This window comes from Molossus molossus, unplaced genomic scaffold (genome assembly GCF_014108415.1).
Source record: "Molossus molossus isolate mMolMol1 unplaced genomic scaffold, mMolMol1.p scaffold_m16_p_1, whole genome shotgun sequence".
Classification (NCBI taxonomy): domain Eukaryota; kingdom Metazoa; phylum Chordata; class Mammalia; order Chiroptera; family Molossidae; genus Molossus; species Molossus molossus.
The window spans coordinates 199,810,579-199,826,902 of NW_023425344.1; the positions used below are offsets into that span (position 1 = coordinate 199,810,579).

At 43.0% G+C, this 16,324-nt stretch overlaps 1 protein-coding gene across 1 annotated transcript in view; it reads left to right on the forward strand.

The window, feature by feature from the left end:
- The window catches only part of TLN2 (talin 2), a 242,140-nt gene that overhangs the window by 120,431 nt on the left and 105,385 nt on the right, over positions 1-16,324 (forward strand). Inside the window, exons 24-26 of the mRNA XM_036268699.1 lie at positions 1,208-1,342; positions 3,780-3,908; positions 6,492-6,594. Coding sequence (XP_036124592.1) covers positions 1,208-1,342; positions 3,780-3,908; positions 6,492-6,594 — 367 coding nt within the window. The remainder of the gene's footprint in view (positions 1-1,207; positions 1,343-3,779; positions 3,909-6,491; positions 6,595-16,324) is intronic.

Below are 16,324 nucleotides of genomic sequence, written 5' to 3' on the forward strand. Positions count from 1 at the left end.
ACTTTATAATACATGTTTTCCAAGTTGGGGAATTAAGCATTTAAAAAATATGTTTTTATTTTACTTGAGGTAAATACACACACAATACAATGTACAGATGATGTACACCCAGAATTGTACACCTGAAAACTATATAATTTTATTAACCAATGTCATCCCAATAACTTCAGTTGATTTTTAAAAAATATATGTTTACCAGTTTGCTTCGTAAAGTTCTTATTGTTTGATTTTGCATTTCTTTGTTTTTCACAATGTTACACATTTTTCTTATTTCAGTTATTTGTTTTATTACATGAATTTGTTTATTCATGCTTTTTGAACACTCATGCTGGTTTTTCTTAAATTCTCATGAATTCTTTAAATACTAAAAACATTAACTTTTATCATTAATATTTATGAACTGACACTTAGATTTGTTACAACTGTACTAAGAACAGTTGTATAGCCTGCATATTGAAACCCCGAAAAGTATGTATTCTCTTTGTTCTAGAAATTGTACTTTTCAAAATATGTTTTAAAAATTATGTACATATACCACATTTTAGCTACAAAGGTGTTTATCATACCATTGTTTATTATATTGGAAAAATGAAAACATGCCCAACTATACAAGATTGAAAAATATTAATAGATATATACAATGTAATACTATATAGCTATTTAAAAGATAGAATGTGTAAAACAAGGAGTTTGAAAATAGAATACATAGTATGACCTTATTTTTGAAAATATATGTACATGAACACAGACATTTTATGCATGATGAATTTCTCCTGGGTAGTGAGAAATAAAATAGCTCATTTTATTTGTTTTATTTTTGTCTGCCTATATTTTTAAAAAACAGTCTTTTGGATATACTTCAGGCATAATTAAAGAGCTATTCTAAGGAATGCAAAGAATCATATTGAATAAGAAACTCTCTTTGAAATCTGTTTTAAATGAGAATTTCAAGCCACTATTCTCAATTTTGCCCCTTCCCCAATGACACATCCTTTTATTTATTTATTTTTTTTTAACATTCCTCGAATGTACCATCCTAGAGTGAATATCTGATTTGGGGTGGGAATTTTCAGGGAGAGTGTAAATGGTTTTAATATGCCTTGTTTTAGGGAAAGGAAGTTCCGGCTGATATGGTGGCCTTGCCGTTTGGGTCAACTGTTACTCATCTGCCCAGGAGCTGTCTTACTTTCTGCTGGTCTCTCTACAGCCTGGAAGCAAGATGGTGTCCTCTGCCAAAGCCGCAGTGCCCACAGTGAGCGACCAGGCTGCAGCCATGCAGCTGAGCCAGTGTGCCAAGAACCTCGCCACCAGCTTGGCGGAGCTGCGTACCGCCTCGCAGAAGGCAAGCGACTCCTTGTCACGGCAGTTAGCTTGTTGGGGATGGAGCTTTCAATTCATTCTGCTCGTGTAACCTGAGTGGTACCCCGAGCCTGAGCACTACTGGGCGTGTTTCTTGTCTGTTCTATTTGCACGATCATTCAAGATGCCCTACATGTTCATTGGCTTTTACCACTTTTAGCCAAAATCTCCAAACTTATTTATCACCTTCTGGTTACGGATGACTTTTGTTAAACTACTTTACATTGCACACTTCCCCCTCCCCCACTCCCTGGACAAGCTGTGGTCTGTTGTTCAGAGACTTAGAGGAGACTGGTAGCCGTCAGTTTCTTGGTGCCAGGTAAATTGTGGGCCAAAGTGATCATATCTTCCAGCTATCATCTTGTGAACTTGATAACAAAGTGTTTAGGAAGCAAACCTATTAGGGGGTGGGACATTTATATTATCTTTTTTGCCCTGAAAGCCTTTCATATCTTAAATGGGAGCATTCACCTTAACAAGGTCCTCAATCAAACAGAATTAGGGATTAATGAGTTTCTGTCTCTGGAACTTATTTATTACCAGAAGGCCTCATTACTATACTGTTTGATGTCGCATTAGCAAGACATTCTGGCAGGAATTCATTTTTCCCACTGTAACAATCCCTTTATAGAAACAGACAGCCTCGTCCAGGAGCAAAGGAAGAAGGATAGAAGCTGGTTTGAATTCTTAATATAAACAGTGCACTACATCACCAAAGAGAAATATCCAGAGCTTTTGATTATATCTCATAAAAAGTACTTTGGGCTGTGTTTCTCTAGGAGAGGTCAAAAGGCCATTTGTGCTAGGGCCAGCGGGGGGCACTTACAAAGCAGGGTCCTGGGCCTCGCCTCTCTCTGCACAGCCAAATCAGAATCTCCGGACGTAGAGCCTGAACATCTGAATTTTAGCAGGTTTCTCCAGTGAGTCTCAGAAACACATCCGCCTCAAACGACTGCTCTGGAGCAGTGATCCTCAGAGTGCGATTCACGCCAGGTGGCCCCTCGTCCAGGAGGACACTGAGAGCTGGCCAATGTGTTTCGTGTAGTGTAAAGGTGAAGAATGTCAGCTCTGGAATCAGACTACCTGCCTTCAAACTCTGGCCTTGCCGTTGACTAATATCGTACCTAAGCAAGCTAGTTAATTCCTCTTTGCCCAGTTTCCTCACTGTGTAACACCGGCACTTAGAAATCAAGCAGTTAGTATTTGTTGCTGCTGTTGTTAGTATTACCTAAAAAAGGAAAGGAAAGAAATTAAGATTTACTAGTATTTAATACTCTGCTCTATAATTATACATGTGTATAATTTATTAACATATGTGTATGGAGGGGGTGATCAACATATATGGAGACCAGTATTTTAAATGATAAAGAGAATAAAGTTTTCTGCCCGGCTGGTGTGGCTGAGTGGATTGAGTGTCATCCCTTGCACCAAGAGGTCACCAGGTTTGATTCCCAGTCAGGGCACATGCCCAGGTTATGGGCTCAATCCCCAGTGGGGGATGTGCAGGAGGCAGCCAATCAATATTTCTTTATCATTGATATTTCTTTATCATCGATGTTTTTCTCTCTCTCTCCCTCTCTTTTCCTTCATCTCTACAAATATCAATAAAAACATATATATAGTTAAAGAGAATATAATTTTCTTAAAACAAATTACTAAGGAAAAGAATCTTTCATGGTCTTCAGTATAAAAGGGATGATGGTTTATAATCTAGAAATGTGTAGAGAACCAATGAGGCTGATAAAGCCTTAGCCCCAGGGTTCCTTCCTTCCTTCCTTCCTGCCTGCCTGCCTGCCTGCCTGCCTGCCTGCCTGCCTCCCTCCCTCCCTGTGCAGGCCTCATGCTAAGTGCCCTGTCTCTAGAACCAGACACAGTGAATAAGGCTCCTCTTAGTCTGAGAGGCAAATGCATTTCAGATAAAAACAGCTTCAAGCCCTGGCCGGAGTGCTCAGTGGTTAGAGCATTGGCCCTTGCCCAGAAGGATTGTGGATTCAATTCCTGGTCCAGGGCATGTACCTGGGTTGCAGGATTGATCCCTGGCCCCAGTCAGGGCCCATGCAGCTAATATCGCCAATCGATGCGTCTCTCTCTCACATCAATGTTTCTCCCTCTCCCTCCCTCTCTCCAACTCTCTCTAAAAGTCAGTGCAAAATATCCTTAGGTGAGGGTTAACAAACAAACAACAGCTTCAAGGAGACTGTAAGTGTATCCAGTTAGAGGTATACATAACTTACTATTTAAGGGAGTGAGGGCTGCGGTTCTGACGGAGGATGAGCTCTGCCCTGGGGAGATGCTTACTACCCTGCCCCCCTCGGCTGGAGCCCAATAGCCCCAGGTGCTTCCAGAAAGGGCCTGCACGTGGCAGCGCCCGGGCCGCGCTCTCCCAGGGCCTGTGCACATGTCCCCCACTCTGCCGGCAGGCCCACGAAGCCTGCGGCCCCATGGAGATCGACTCGGCTCTGAGCACCGTGCAGACACTCAAGAGCGAGCTGACGGACGCCAAGATGGCCGCGGCCGAGAGCCAGCTGAAGCCGCTGCCCGGGGAGACGGTGAGCGGGGCGCCGGGGAGACGGGGAGCGGGGGGGGGGGGGCCTCCCTCCGTGAGCGCCCCGCCCGCGTTCAGTTTCTGGAAGTGGGTTGCTGGCCCGAGCGGCCAACATCGTGAATGCGAAGCTCGGAAGAGCCGCTGGCACCGCATCACGGTAGGACCGGGCCGGGCCTGGGGTGCTTTCCCGGGTTGGGCTGCGGAGGGCGGCGTCTGCTCAGTCCGCCCCTCTTCGAACACCGGGCACGTGCCGGCGAGGCCAGAGTTCCAGCCCCGCGGCCTTCTTCTGAGAAGGCGGCCAGAGGACAAGCTAGGTTTGGAACAGGAGTTGGGACACCTATAATAATGTCAACAATTAAAATATAATTTCAAAAAATAGATGCAGCTTGTATCATCAACTAGCTATGGACAAGTTCTGTCTCTCTTCCCAGGTATTTTTTTCCAGGAAATAGATGGCAATGAGGTTGTAAAGATGAGTACAGGAGGTATTTCCAACAGTCATGTTCTTTTCAAAGAAAACATTTACTGCCCTGCCGGTGTGGCTCAGTGGGGGAGCGTTGGCCCATGCACCAAGAGGTCGCCGGTTCGATTCCTGGTCAGGGCACATGCCCAGGTTGTGGGCCAAATCCCCAGTGGGGGGCACGCAGGAGGCGGCCAGTCAGTGCTCTCTCTCATTGATGTTTCTATCTCTCTCTCTCCCTCTCTCTTCCTCGCTCTCCAAAATCAATAAAGAAAACTTTTTTTTTTTTTTTTAAAGAAAACATTTACTTTGCATGGTTTTCATGTTATGATACCTCCTGATGCTCATGTCATGGTTTTCTTGTCTAAGGTTTCACCAGGCCTCCTCATTTATATGTATCTCCTTTATACCCTACTGAACATCGATAATAAAATGCCACCCTTCATTAAGCACTGTATATACAGAGACATAAAATGTGTCCTGACAGTAACCTTAATGAGCAAGTTTTATTAACCCCATTTTAACAGCTGAGAAAACAGGTGTAGATGTTTTCACTGTTTTGTCCAGTGTTTACCTGCCAGTTAGTGGCAGAATGAAGATTTAAATCCAAACCCACAGGACTCCAAACACAAGCTTTTGATCATTCGTATTTAGAGTGATCTTTTAAAACTACTGCTCTTTGGGTGAACTACAGACTTTTAGAATATATGGAACTTCAGGAACACCTAATTTACCACAGAACAATGTCTGGTACGTAAGAAGCACTCAGAAAATATTTGTTAAATCAGGCTAACCTTGATTGTAACCTTAATTGTAACCTCTCTGGCTCAGAGAGGTTAAGTCATTTAACTAAAGTCACCCAGCTAATGATAAATTCTGGCTCGGCTCCGGAGCCAGCAGTTCCGCAGTGTGGCTCAGGTCTATCCCTTGGCAGATTTCTGTTCTCCAGAAAGAGCAGAACAGGCTTGTGTGACATGAATTCTGCCTTTACATGAAACAACTGGTCAGTTAGAATGCAAGAAACACCATGTAAGTTTTAAAGAAATCGTTTGCCCTTAGAGAATGCGTGTTCTGGGTTATAACATGACGTTGACTGTGAGGGACCAGGCTCTATTTTTTATCTGAAGGCGAAACATAACGTGGCATTAAAAATGCACAGATCACCCTGGCCGGTTTGGCTCAGCAGTTAGAGCGTTGGCCTGCGGTCCAGAGAGACCTGAGTTGGGTTCCCACTAAGGGCATGTACCTCAGTTGCAGTTTGTCTCTGGCCCTGATTGGTCGTGTGGGTGGCAGCCACTCAGTGTGTCCCTTTCACATCGATGTTTCTCTCTCTCTCTCTCTTCCTCCTACTCTATCTGAACAAAAAATGAAAAAGTGTCCTCGGGTGAGGATAAAAAACAAAACAAAACAAAAAAACCGCACAGAACTCTGATGCCTTTCTGCAGCGCTCTCGCGGTACGCCTGCAAGTTCTCTTCCAAAATGTGGTCCTTGTCTAGTAATCAAGTAATTATCCATACCCTAGGCCTTTACTGACTTTGTTTTATGAATTATTTATTCAGTTTACAAAGCAAGATGACGTGCTGTTCATGGGAAGCAAGCACTTTGCCCATTTTCATAATCTCATTTACCACTCCAACCCTCTATTTCTATTGCATTTCCTTCTGGTTAGAGCTCCTCAAAGTATAATGATCAAATTGAACAATGTTAATGGTCCCTAAGGCCAGGAAGGTGGTACCGCTGGATGTCTGCCCACTTCCTGCCAAGGGATAATTAATCCTCACTAAGGATTTGTTGCAGACTTTGTAAATTAGCTCTAAAGGCATAATACTAATAGCTACCATTTGTTGAGTATATACATTAATTCTTTGAAAACCTTCTGAGCTAGATATTATAATCTCAAAAAGCCGAGGCTCGGAGAGGGTTAGTAACTTCCTCAGTCCCTCATAGCTAGCATTTGGGGGAATGGAACCAAGGGCTCTTTCCCTTCTATCACCCCACTTCTTAGCGTCTCTGGTGTTTAGTTGGGAAAAAAACTTAAGGCCCAAGGTTTGATCTGCATTGTTTTTATGCTAAGATCTCAGGGGATGTTTCTTCTAAATTCTCTTCTCCGTTGAATATTCTTATAGCTGGAAAAATGTGCCCAAGACCTGGGAAGTACCTCTAAGGCAGTGGGCTCCTCCATGGCGCAGCTCCTGACCTGTGCTGCTCAAGGCAACGAGCACTACACAGGTGAGACTCCGCCCTCCGTGACGCGTGTGCCAGGTGCCAACCACGGGGTGGGTGCTCACTGGCTTGACAATGAATCTGACTGTTTGTTTTGTTTTAGCAGTTCAACACAATTTCAAGCACTTTCCACATGCTTGTTACTGGGCTTGATGCTCTGCATACAAAGACCTAATAAAATATGACTCCCCAAAACTATTAGTGGGTCACACCCCTATTAGACTATAAGCAAACAGTAATTGTAAACTTCTAGGACTATCTGGGTATGACTCTTGAAATGTCACCAAAGTAAGGGGGGGGCAAAAAGGTCATAGAGGGTAAGAAAGATGACAACAAATAAGATATCAATGAAATTTTCAAAGATGAAAGGAGACACATGAATTTTAACTGAAAGAGCCAAATAAAAACCTAAAGCTCTGCAGGGAGAGGGATGGATTGCATTCTGGTGACACCAGGTAACCCTGAACAAGTATACACTATAAGGAACAGATTGTGGCCCTGGCTGGTTTGGCTCAGTGGTTAGAGCATCGGCCTGCGGTCCGGAGAGACCCGGGTTCGGTTCCCACTAAGGGCATGTACCTTGGTTGCAGTTTGTCCTCAGCCCTGGTTGGGTCGTGTGGGTGGCAACCACTCGATGTGTCGCTTTCACGTCGATGTTTCTCTCTCTCTCCCCCTCTCACTCTATCTGAACAAAATATCAAAAAATGTCCTCGGGTGAGGATAAAAAAATAAAAAAAAAGGAACAGATTGTGTAATTTTCAACTCTAGGAAAAAACGGCAGGTTATGTAAGAAAGGAAATGTTACCACAGTCGGAAGTAGACCCAGAAGGACATCTAGAGCTATCTGAAATGGAAGCATTGAGAAGTTTCAGTATAAACCCATTGCTTGGAAATGTGACATTAATCAGTAGCATAAAGAACTGAGTGGCTCTAGGAGCAGGAGTCAGGTGGGGAAGAGTGGGTATGGATTGTTGCTTTGGCTGTGCAGTGGTACTGCTCGACTGCGTTTGTTTGTTTGAAATATGCATTACTATTGAAGTTAAGTATACATCCAGAAGAGAGCATATGTCCTAAATGTATACGTTCATGAGTTATCACAAATGCACCCCAAAACCACCACCAAGATCAAGTAGTGGAACATTTTCAGCATCTCAGTGGAGTTGCTGGGTCATGGGCTGTGCAGCTATTCAGCTAAACTCCTTCCAGCAGTAATCAAAGGTCCAGTTGTTCTGTTCCCTTGTCACCACTTTGTATTGTCAGCACTAGCCATTCTGTCGTGTGTGGAGTAGTATTGCGTTGTGGTTTGAATTTGCACTTCCGTGATGAAGAGCACCATTGAGGACCTTTTCATACGTCCATTAGCCATTTGGAGATCTTTTGTGAAGTGCTGTTCATGTCTTCTTTTGTGAAGTGCTGTTCATGTCTTTTGCCCATTTTTTAAAATATGAGTTTTCTGTGCATTTCCTATTTATTGGTATGAACTTCTTGTGGTTTATATATATTGTATCTTGTGGCTTACCTTTTTGCTCTCTTAAAGGTGTCTGTTGATGAACAAAATATAAATTTTAATATAGTCCAATTTACATTTCTTTTCCTCTTTGGCTAGTATTTTTTGTGTCCTATTTTAAAATTTTGCTTCTCTTAGATCATGAAGAGATTCTCCTCTGCTGCATTCTAGAAGTTTTGTTTTATTTTCCACATTTAGAACTGTAGTCAATCTGGAACTGAGTTTTGTGTATGTGCAAAAAGGATCCTACTTACGTTTTTTTCCACGTGGTTATGCATGCAACCTGGCACCACTTTTTGAAATAAACATTTTTTTCCCAGTAGTTCTTAGTGCCACTTTATCATAAATTAAATAAGCACATATGTGTGAGTCGGTTTCTGATCTTTTGATTCTTTTCCAGTGCTTTTGTTGTCTGTTCTTAGTACCACACTTTCCTAACTGCTGCAGTTTTATATATACTAAGTGTTAACATCTAATAATGTAAGTCCTCAAACACTATTGTTCTTCCTCAAGTTAGTCTTGACTACTCTTGGCCCTTCGTGGTTCCACATAAATTCTAGAATCAGCCTGTCATTTTCTACGTACCACCCCCCAAATATACCCTGTTGTTTTTTTTACTTGAAGTTACATGAATCAATTTTGGGATAATTGACATCTTTACATTATTGACTCTTTATCAGTCTTTTAATTTTTGAATAGGTTATGTCCCTCCATTTATTTAGATTTTTCTTTTCTGTCAATACCGTTATATTGCTTTCTGCACAGAAGCTTTTGTTTTCATGATAGTGTGCATGGTACATCTTTTCCCATTACTTGACTTTCACCTCTTCTGTATGCCTGTGTTTAATGTGTATCCTGTGAGTGTCAGGTAGTCGTGCTTTTGTGGAGGGAGGAGTTATTCGTGTGACAGTCTTTTCTCTCAAATGGAATATTTGGTCTTTTTGCATAATGTAATTACTAATAATAATGGAGTTCAATTCCATCGCCTTAATATTTCTTTTTTTTAATGTCCTTCCTGTTTTAGGTTCCCTTTTTCTCTTCTTTCTTGCCTTCTTTCAAATTTATGTGTATTTGTTAAATTCTATTTCTCTCCCTTTGATTAGCTTTTTAGTTATACATTCATTTTCTATTCTTTTACAATTTTTTAAAGTGTAATATAAGTTACTATGTTTACCTCTTTCTTGACAGTGCAAGAATCTTGGGATACTTAAACTAAATTTACATTTTTTCCAACTCATCATTGCCATGTGTTTTAATTCCACATATATTTCAGTCTCCTGAACACAGTCTCAGTGTTGCTTCATACAGGAGGTATTGATTGACTCGCTCCCGTGTTTACCCTCCGTTGCTCCTCATGCCTTCCTGCGTTTCCGTGTGCTTTTACCTGGGATTGTTCCCGTTCTTTCTGAAGACCTCCCTTCATTGTTTCCTTTAGCGTGAGTCTACTGTGACCAATTCTTTCAGTTTTGGTTTTTCTAAAAATGCTTCTGTTTACCCTTTATTTTTGGTGGATAATTTCACTTATTATAAAATTTTAGGTTGGCAGTTATTTTCTTCCAGGCTTTGAAGATGTTATTCCATTGTCTTCTGGCTTCCTTTATTTCTGTTGTGAAGTCAGCTGTCAGTTTGCTCTTCCAAAGCTAATGTGATTTTATTTTTCCACTCTACTTGAAAATCAACCTTTGATTTTCAAGCAATGTGCCTAGAGTTTTCTTGCAAATTTATCCTGCTTTGAGTTGTACTACTCCTTTAAAATATGATTGGTTGTCTTACCAAAGTTTTTTTTAAACTTCAACTATTGTATCTTCAAACATTGCTTTCTGCCACATTTTTTCCTTCCTCTTTGTAGTCTTCAGTCACCACATATGTAGACATTTTTACTGTTTGTGTCTCTTATGCTCTTTTCTATGTTTGCCACAATTTTTCTTCTTCTTCTTCTTCTTTTTTTAATCCTCGCCCCCAGGAAATGTTTTTATTGACTTTATTTTTACTTTTTTATCCTCACCCAAGGACATTTTTGCATTTATCATTAGATAGAGTGGGAGGGTGAAAGGAAAGAAGAGATAGAGAGGAGAGAAACATTGTGCCACCCACACAACACCAACTGGGGTTGGGGACAAATTGCAACTGAGGTACGTGCCCTTAGTGGGAACCAAACCTGGGTCTCTCTCTGGTCCATGGGCCAGTGCTCTAACCACTGAGAAAAACTGGCCAGGGCTTATTGACTTTAGAGAAAGAGAGAGAAGAACATTTATGTGAGAGAGAAACATCCATCAGTTGCCTCCCATACATGCGCCAACTGGGGATCAAATCCGCAACCTGTGCATGTACCATGTCCAGGAATTGAACCTGCAAATTTTTTGTGTACAGGATAATGCTCCAACCAACTGAGCCACCTGGCCAGGCCATACTTCTTTTTCTTTATGCTTCAGTCTCAATTTTTTCTTTTTATTTATCTGCAGCTCATGATTCTTCTCTGTAGTTGTGTCTATTCTGCTTTGATTTTCGTCTATGGAGTTTTTAATTTTTAAATGTCATATTTTTCAGTATAATAATAGCCATTTAATTGCTCTTTTAGTATATTTTTATTGATTTGATTTGATTTTTTTAGAGAGAAAGGGGAAGGGGGAGAGAGCTAGAAACACTGATGTGAGAGAGAAACATCTATCAGCTGCCTGCTGCACGCCCCCTACTGGGGATTGAGCCCACCACCCAGGCATGTGTCCTGACTGGGAATCAAACCAGGATCTCTCAGTCCATGGGACAATGCTCTACCCTCTGAGCCACACTAGCTGGGCTAATTGTTTTCTTATCATTTCCATTTCTCTGCCGGAATTCTCTTTCTTATCATCTAATTTCTTCAACATATTTATCACATTTATTAAATGTACAGGTCTAATAACTATAATATCAGAATCATTTATGGGCCTGTTTGTATTGTCTGTTTTATTTTCTCCCTCCTCCTCTTTGTTTTCAACTATTGGTCTTACTCCTGCTGTTTCATATATATATATATATTTAGTGCTAATCATTGGTATTTACATTGTAGAGATAATTCAAGGCTCCAGCTTGTGTTTCCTTCCCTACAAAGGATTATTCTTTGCTTCCAGCAGGTGGTTAAGATAGGGGGTAAATCACCATAATAAGAGCCGGGACTGAACTGATTGAAAATTGTGTCATCTATTTCCAGTTTACTTTCTGGGGTGTAGTCTTTTGTGCCTCCCATCCTAACATCTGTGATGTTTGCTAGGGCCATTCTGTTTTTTTGGGCTCAGAACTATGCTTTTATCTTCCCAGACCACTGAGGTTTCAGGAAGTTCTGCTCAGCTTCTCAGCTTCTAGACAACAGTTTACAAATTAAAATGTGCCTTGAGGGTAAATACAGCATTGTATTTACTTCCCTGTGCTTTTTTTTACCCATCAAGGTAAAGTTTGATGCCTTGGTATCTCTACAATGCCTTTGAACAGATGTTTTTGTATATTTTTTTCCAGCGTTTCTAGTGGTTTCTCTGAGGGAGGGTTCATCTGCAATAAGTTACTCTGCCATTACTATAAGCAAAATCTTTTTTAATTAAAAAAAGAAAAACTGTGTATTCATTTCTTTGAAAATAAGAGCACAGTATACGGCCATACCACCCTGCACATGCCTGATCTTGTCTGAAAATAGGAGCGCAACAAGAGGTATGGTATAGGATGATATAGTACCTGCAATAATGAGAATGTACAGTTCTGTCAGTGGAAGGGTAAGGAAAATTTTCAGAGTGGAAGTGACACTTGATCAAGGTTTTAAAAATTGTTTAGGACTCATTTAGCATTCAAGGAGAAGGAAAGTATATATAAATTCTTCAAAGCAGAGGGCTTATGAGAGGTTTAAGTTTCAAGAATTTCTAAACATTCCTGAAATCTAGCCAGATTTTATGTAATGATGAAATGCATCTTTAATGGAGCGAGGACCGCTTTACACGTTACATCATCCGATACTGATAACACCCAGGATGACAGACTGTCTGGCTGGTGTCTGAAACCCTACCCAAAAGGAGTGCCATTCGTGTTGGCAGAGGTGGACTAGGCAGAGGTGGGAGTGAAGACAGCATAGTGAAGTCCCAAAGGGGAGAGAAAGGTGGGCTGACCTAATGAACGGAGTGAGGTTCAAGCAAAAGGCAAGGAGGTAAGGAGTAAGAAGATGAGGCCAGAAAGGTAGGCTGGGGTCAGATCCTAACAGGCCTCCTAAGCCAATTTAAATAATTTGAGATATAACCTAAGTACATGTGAAAATGTTGAAGAGTTTTTCCCTATGGATAGAGTTTGTATGGCCTTTTGTATCAGTTGCCCTTCCTCTCCTGTGCGGATAGATTGGAGGGAACCGAGCTGAAGGCAGGGAGACCAGTGAGAAGGCTGCTGAGCTCATCCGTGTAAGAGATGGTAGTGGAGACAAAGAGACTGGTCAGAGAGAGACCCGAGAGTCGGCGACGATGGGGAAGGGCAGGGCGGGAGTAAGGGAAGTAGCATGGGCCACGCCATCCTGTGTTTCCTGATGGTTGAATGAAGAGATGTCTGAACCCCAGGGATGGAAATTCAGGACCACTGGTGGGCATTGGAAACCAGGATAAGCTTTAAGTGCTTTCGATTTGAAGTGCCTGCAGCGTATCCGAGTAGAAGCGCCCATTAGGCAGCTAGATATTTGCCTCCGGAACTCCGTAGAGAAGTCTGGGCGAGGGGTAAAGATTTCTAAGTGTTTGATAAAATGGTAGTGATTGAAACCATGGAGATAGATAGGTTTGCCTGGGGGGGTGGTAGAGTGAGGAGACGTTTATCAGAGGTCACTGAGGAACACGGACATATTTAAGAAGGCTGAGAGCATTCGAAGTCTTCATAAGAAATGAGAACATGCCGGGAGAGAAGACTGCTCTAGAGCTAGAGGTACTTGCTGCCCACAGAGTCACCTAAGAGGGATTTAAGGAGCATCCATTGACTTTAGGACAAATAAAGGCACTGTTCCCCCTGTTGAAGGCAGTTTCAGGAAAGTCGAAGAGTGGATGGGAAGCAGAGAGAGAGTGCAAGTGAGGACAGCTTCTCCCTGGGTCTCAGTTCCCTTGTCCACGATTAAGGCACGTGGCGTATTCACAAGTTACACTAGCTGCCACGGGGCCAGATTCTAACACAGTTGTACGTTTGTTTGGCCAGCGTAGTATTCACAATACATTTCTGCCTAGCCGAATACAATTACATAGACAGAAAAGCCTTTTCACATCCTTTGGGACAGACTAAAAATCTGCCATACTTGGTTTTAACCTTGTGAATTCACATGGTCTAATGCTGTCTATTCACAATCTACATGAATTCTGATCAAGAATAACTGAAGAATTCTACTGCATTTCATATCACTGGTGTAGCTTAAGACTCCGTTACTGAATATAATTTAAGATGCAGGAGGCAAGAATACGGGGAAAGTGATTTATGTCTTGAAAGGATGGTGGGGTTTTTGTTGTTGTTGTTTATGTTTTTATTGATTTCCTTAGAAGAAGGGAGAGCGTTAGAAACATCGATGGGAGAAACATCTATCAGCTGCCTCCTGCATGCTCCCTACTGGGGATCGAGCCTGCAACTCAGGCATGTGCCCTGAGCAGGAATCAAACCAGGACCTCTTGGTCCATAGAACAGAGCTCAATCCACTGAGCCACACCAGCTGGGCAGGAGGATTGTGGTTTCAAAACAGTGGTCTGCTTTGGTAGTTCCCACTGGCAGCTCTGATGTTGTAATGCACACCTGACTCTGGGAACAGTTTCGTTTGGAGGGTGGTGTTTTCTTGGGGACCTGACTCTGATGATTTTCTTCGTTACCATTGAGAGTGCTGCTGTGAGTTCCACCATACACAGCTTTGGATGTTCACTGGGCTCCCCGGCCTCTGATGGCCTTGTTCCCTCCTCTTGACGGTGTGGCTTCCTCTTTCTGGGAGACCTGATCCCTCCAAAGAGGACCCTTGATGTGCCCTGAGATTTCACAGTTAGTCCTTGGCAGAAAACACGTGGAGGGAGAAACGTCAGCTTTTGGAACTCAGTTCTGGTTTCTGCCTTTTAAAAAAAATTGTCTGTTTCAGTAAATGACTTTTGCATAAACATGACTTTTCTTACTGCATATGATAAATGTTTAATCTTCCAAAGTCATGCACAACTCAAATACAAATGAATTCAAGAGTTCATATGATAAATAGAAACGCAAGAGGAGAAATCTAAAAATCACAGGCTACTATTTTCAGTGGTTAGAGCTGTGATCTCAGCCTCCCCTAAAACTTGTGGGAAACTGAGGCCCAGAGAGAGAAAGGCAATAGTCTAGGCCACCCAGCTGATGAGCAGCAGAGCCAGAGCTGGATGAGGTCTTACCCAAACCACATCTGCCGCTCTTCTGCGCGAGGACATCCTTCAGCCCTGTGCCAGAAACTTAAACGTAAAATAGAATGACTGTTTTTTATTCAGCTTGTTCCTCTCCTTCGCCTTAGCTTTGCTGTCTTTGTGTGTGCTCTCCTGGACTTCTCCTCTGCCACCAAAAGCACTTGGCTTGAAATCTCTGGTTCCGCATGCTGTGCTCGCAGTGCCGCGTGCGGAGTGGTAGACTGGCGGGTTTGTAATTTTCCCTGATTAGGTTGTAGAGTTATGTCCCAGCTGTGTGGCGTACTAAATATTTATGGATTAACAGGTCTGCAACGCTGCAGAGTTGTCTTGTTTTATGGATCCTGGGGCCCTCTGGCCTCTTTATTGTATCATGTTGCCTCGACCTCAGTAAGAAGAGGACCACCTGCCGCCTCTGTCGACTCAGCTGAAGCAATGGCTGGTCGAGGCCACACTGCGTGGCCCCCAGAGACCACCCAGCTGAACGAAGTCTTTAGCAAATAGTCCCCTCAGAGAGAAACTGATCTGTGTGTTTTTCATGCAGATGTGTTATGTTTCAACAAGATCCCTCATAGTACGCAGTCCCAAAGAGCACGGTTCAGAGAGTCTGACCCAGAAGTTCAAAAGCCTCAGGTCTGGCCCTGGTGCTGCCTTAAAAGTGTGTCCGTGGACACTCGCTGGGCCTCGTCCGTGAAAGCGGCTCAGTGCAGTGGGCTCTGAGGTTGGCTGCTCGGGCTGCTCTGCGGGTCTCGGGATCCTTAGTTGCACACTCAGGCGTTTCCAGTCTGCATCCTCTGCTTGGCTGTGCCGGTACCAGTTTTACTCGTAGTTTATCTCCAAATCTCATCATCTTTGCAAGTGAATTTGAAGATGAACAGGCACTTCACAGAAGAGGGTATTCCAATGGCCATTCCGTGGAAAAGTGCTCACCAGCCTTACCGGGGATATGAAAGGTAAACCTCGGCGGGATGTGCCCGCACACCCACCAGAAAGGCTAAAATAAAACACCTGACGCCAGCAGGTTTCGGCTGGGATGCTGAGCACCTGCACCTCTCGGTGTTGCTGGGGCGTGCGTCGCGGTAACGCCATTCTGAAAAGGCTTTGTGGTACCTCTAATGCTAACAATACACTTGCTCTGTGACCCAGCAAGTGTACGCCTACGTTCATATTCTCTAAATGATTCCATCTGTCCCTCTAACTGCATGTACAAGACCTTTCTTGGTAGCTTTGTTTGTAATAGCCCAAGGAAACAATTCTAAGGTCCATCAACAGAAGAGTGGATAAACACATGTTGGTGTATTCATAGAATGGAATACTACACATCAAGAAAAAGGAATGAACTGCTATGGGTAACAGCATGGGTGAATCTCACAGCATTTTGCTCACAGGAATACATACGCTGTCAATCCATCCACATGGAGGTTAAGATCAGGTAACACTAGCCGAAGGTGGTAGAAGCTAGAACAGTGGTGACGTCCCGTGTGAGAGGACACAGGCAGGGAAAGGGCACCGTGATGACTGTTCTGTGTCTCCATCTGGGCGACAGACACCTGTGGGTGTGCACGCACGTGGAAGTCCCCTGAGCTGCCCACAGGGACTCGTTCACTTATCCTGTAGAAGTTTGCACCCAATGCGAACAGTTGGAAGGAAAGTGAGTTGGAAGGACTGATCTGTGTATGAAGCCACGCACATGGTGTTTCAGGCTTAGGGAGAGTGGGGCAGTGGGAGCGAGGCACCAGAGGGAGGTCGTCTTCAGCATGGTATTTGTTAGAACACCCTCCTGGACGGGCCCAGAGCCAGCGGGGTGGGCAACTTCTTCGAAAAGCACAGCAACTCAAATTCG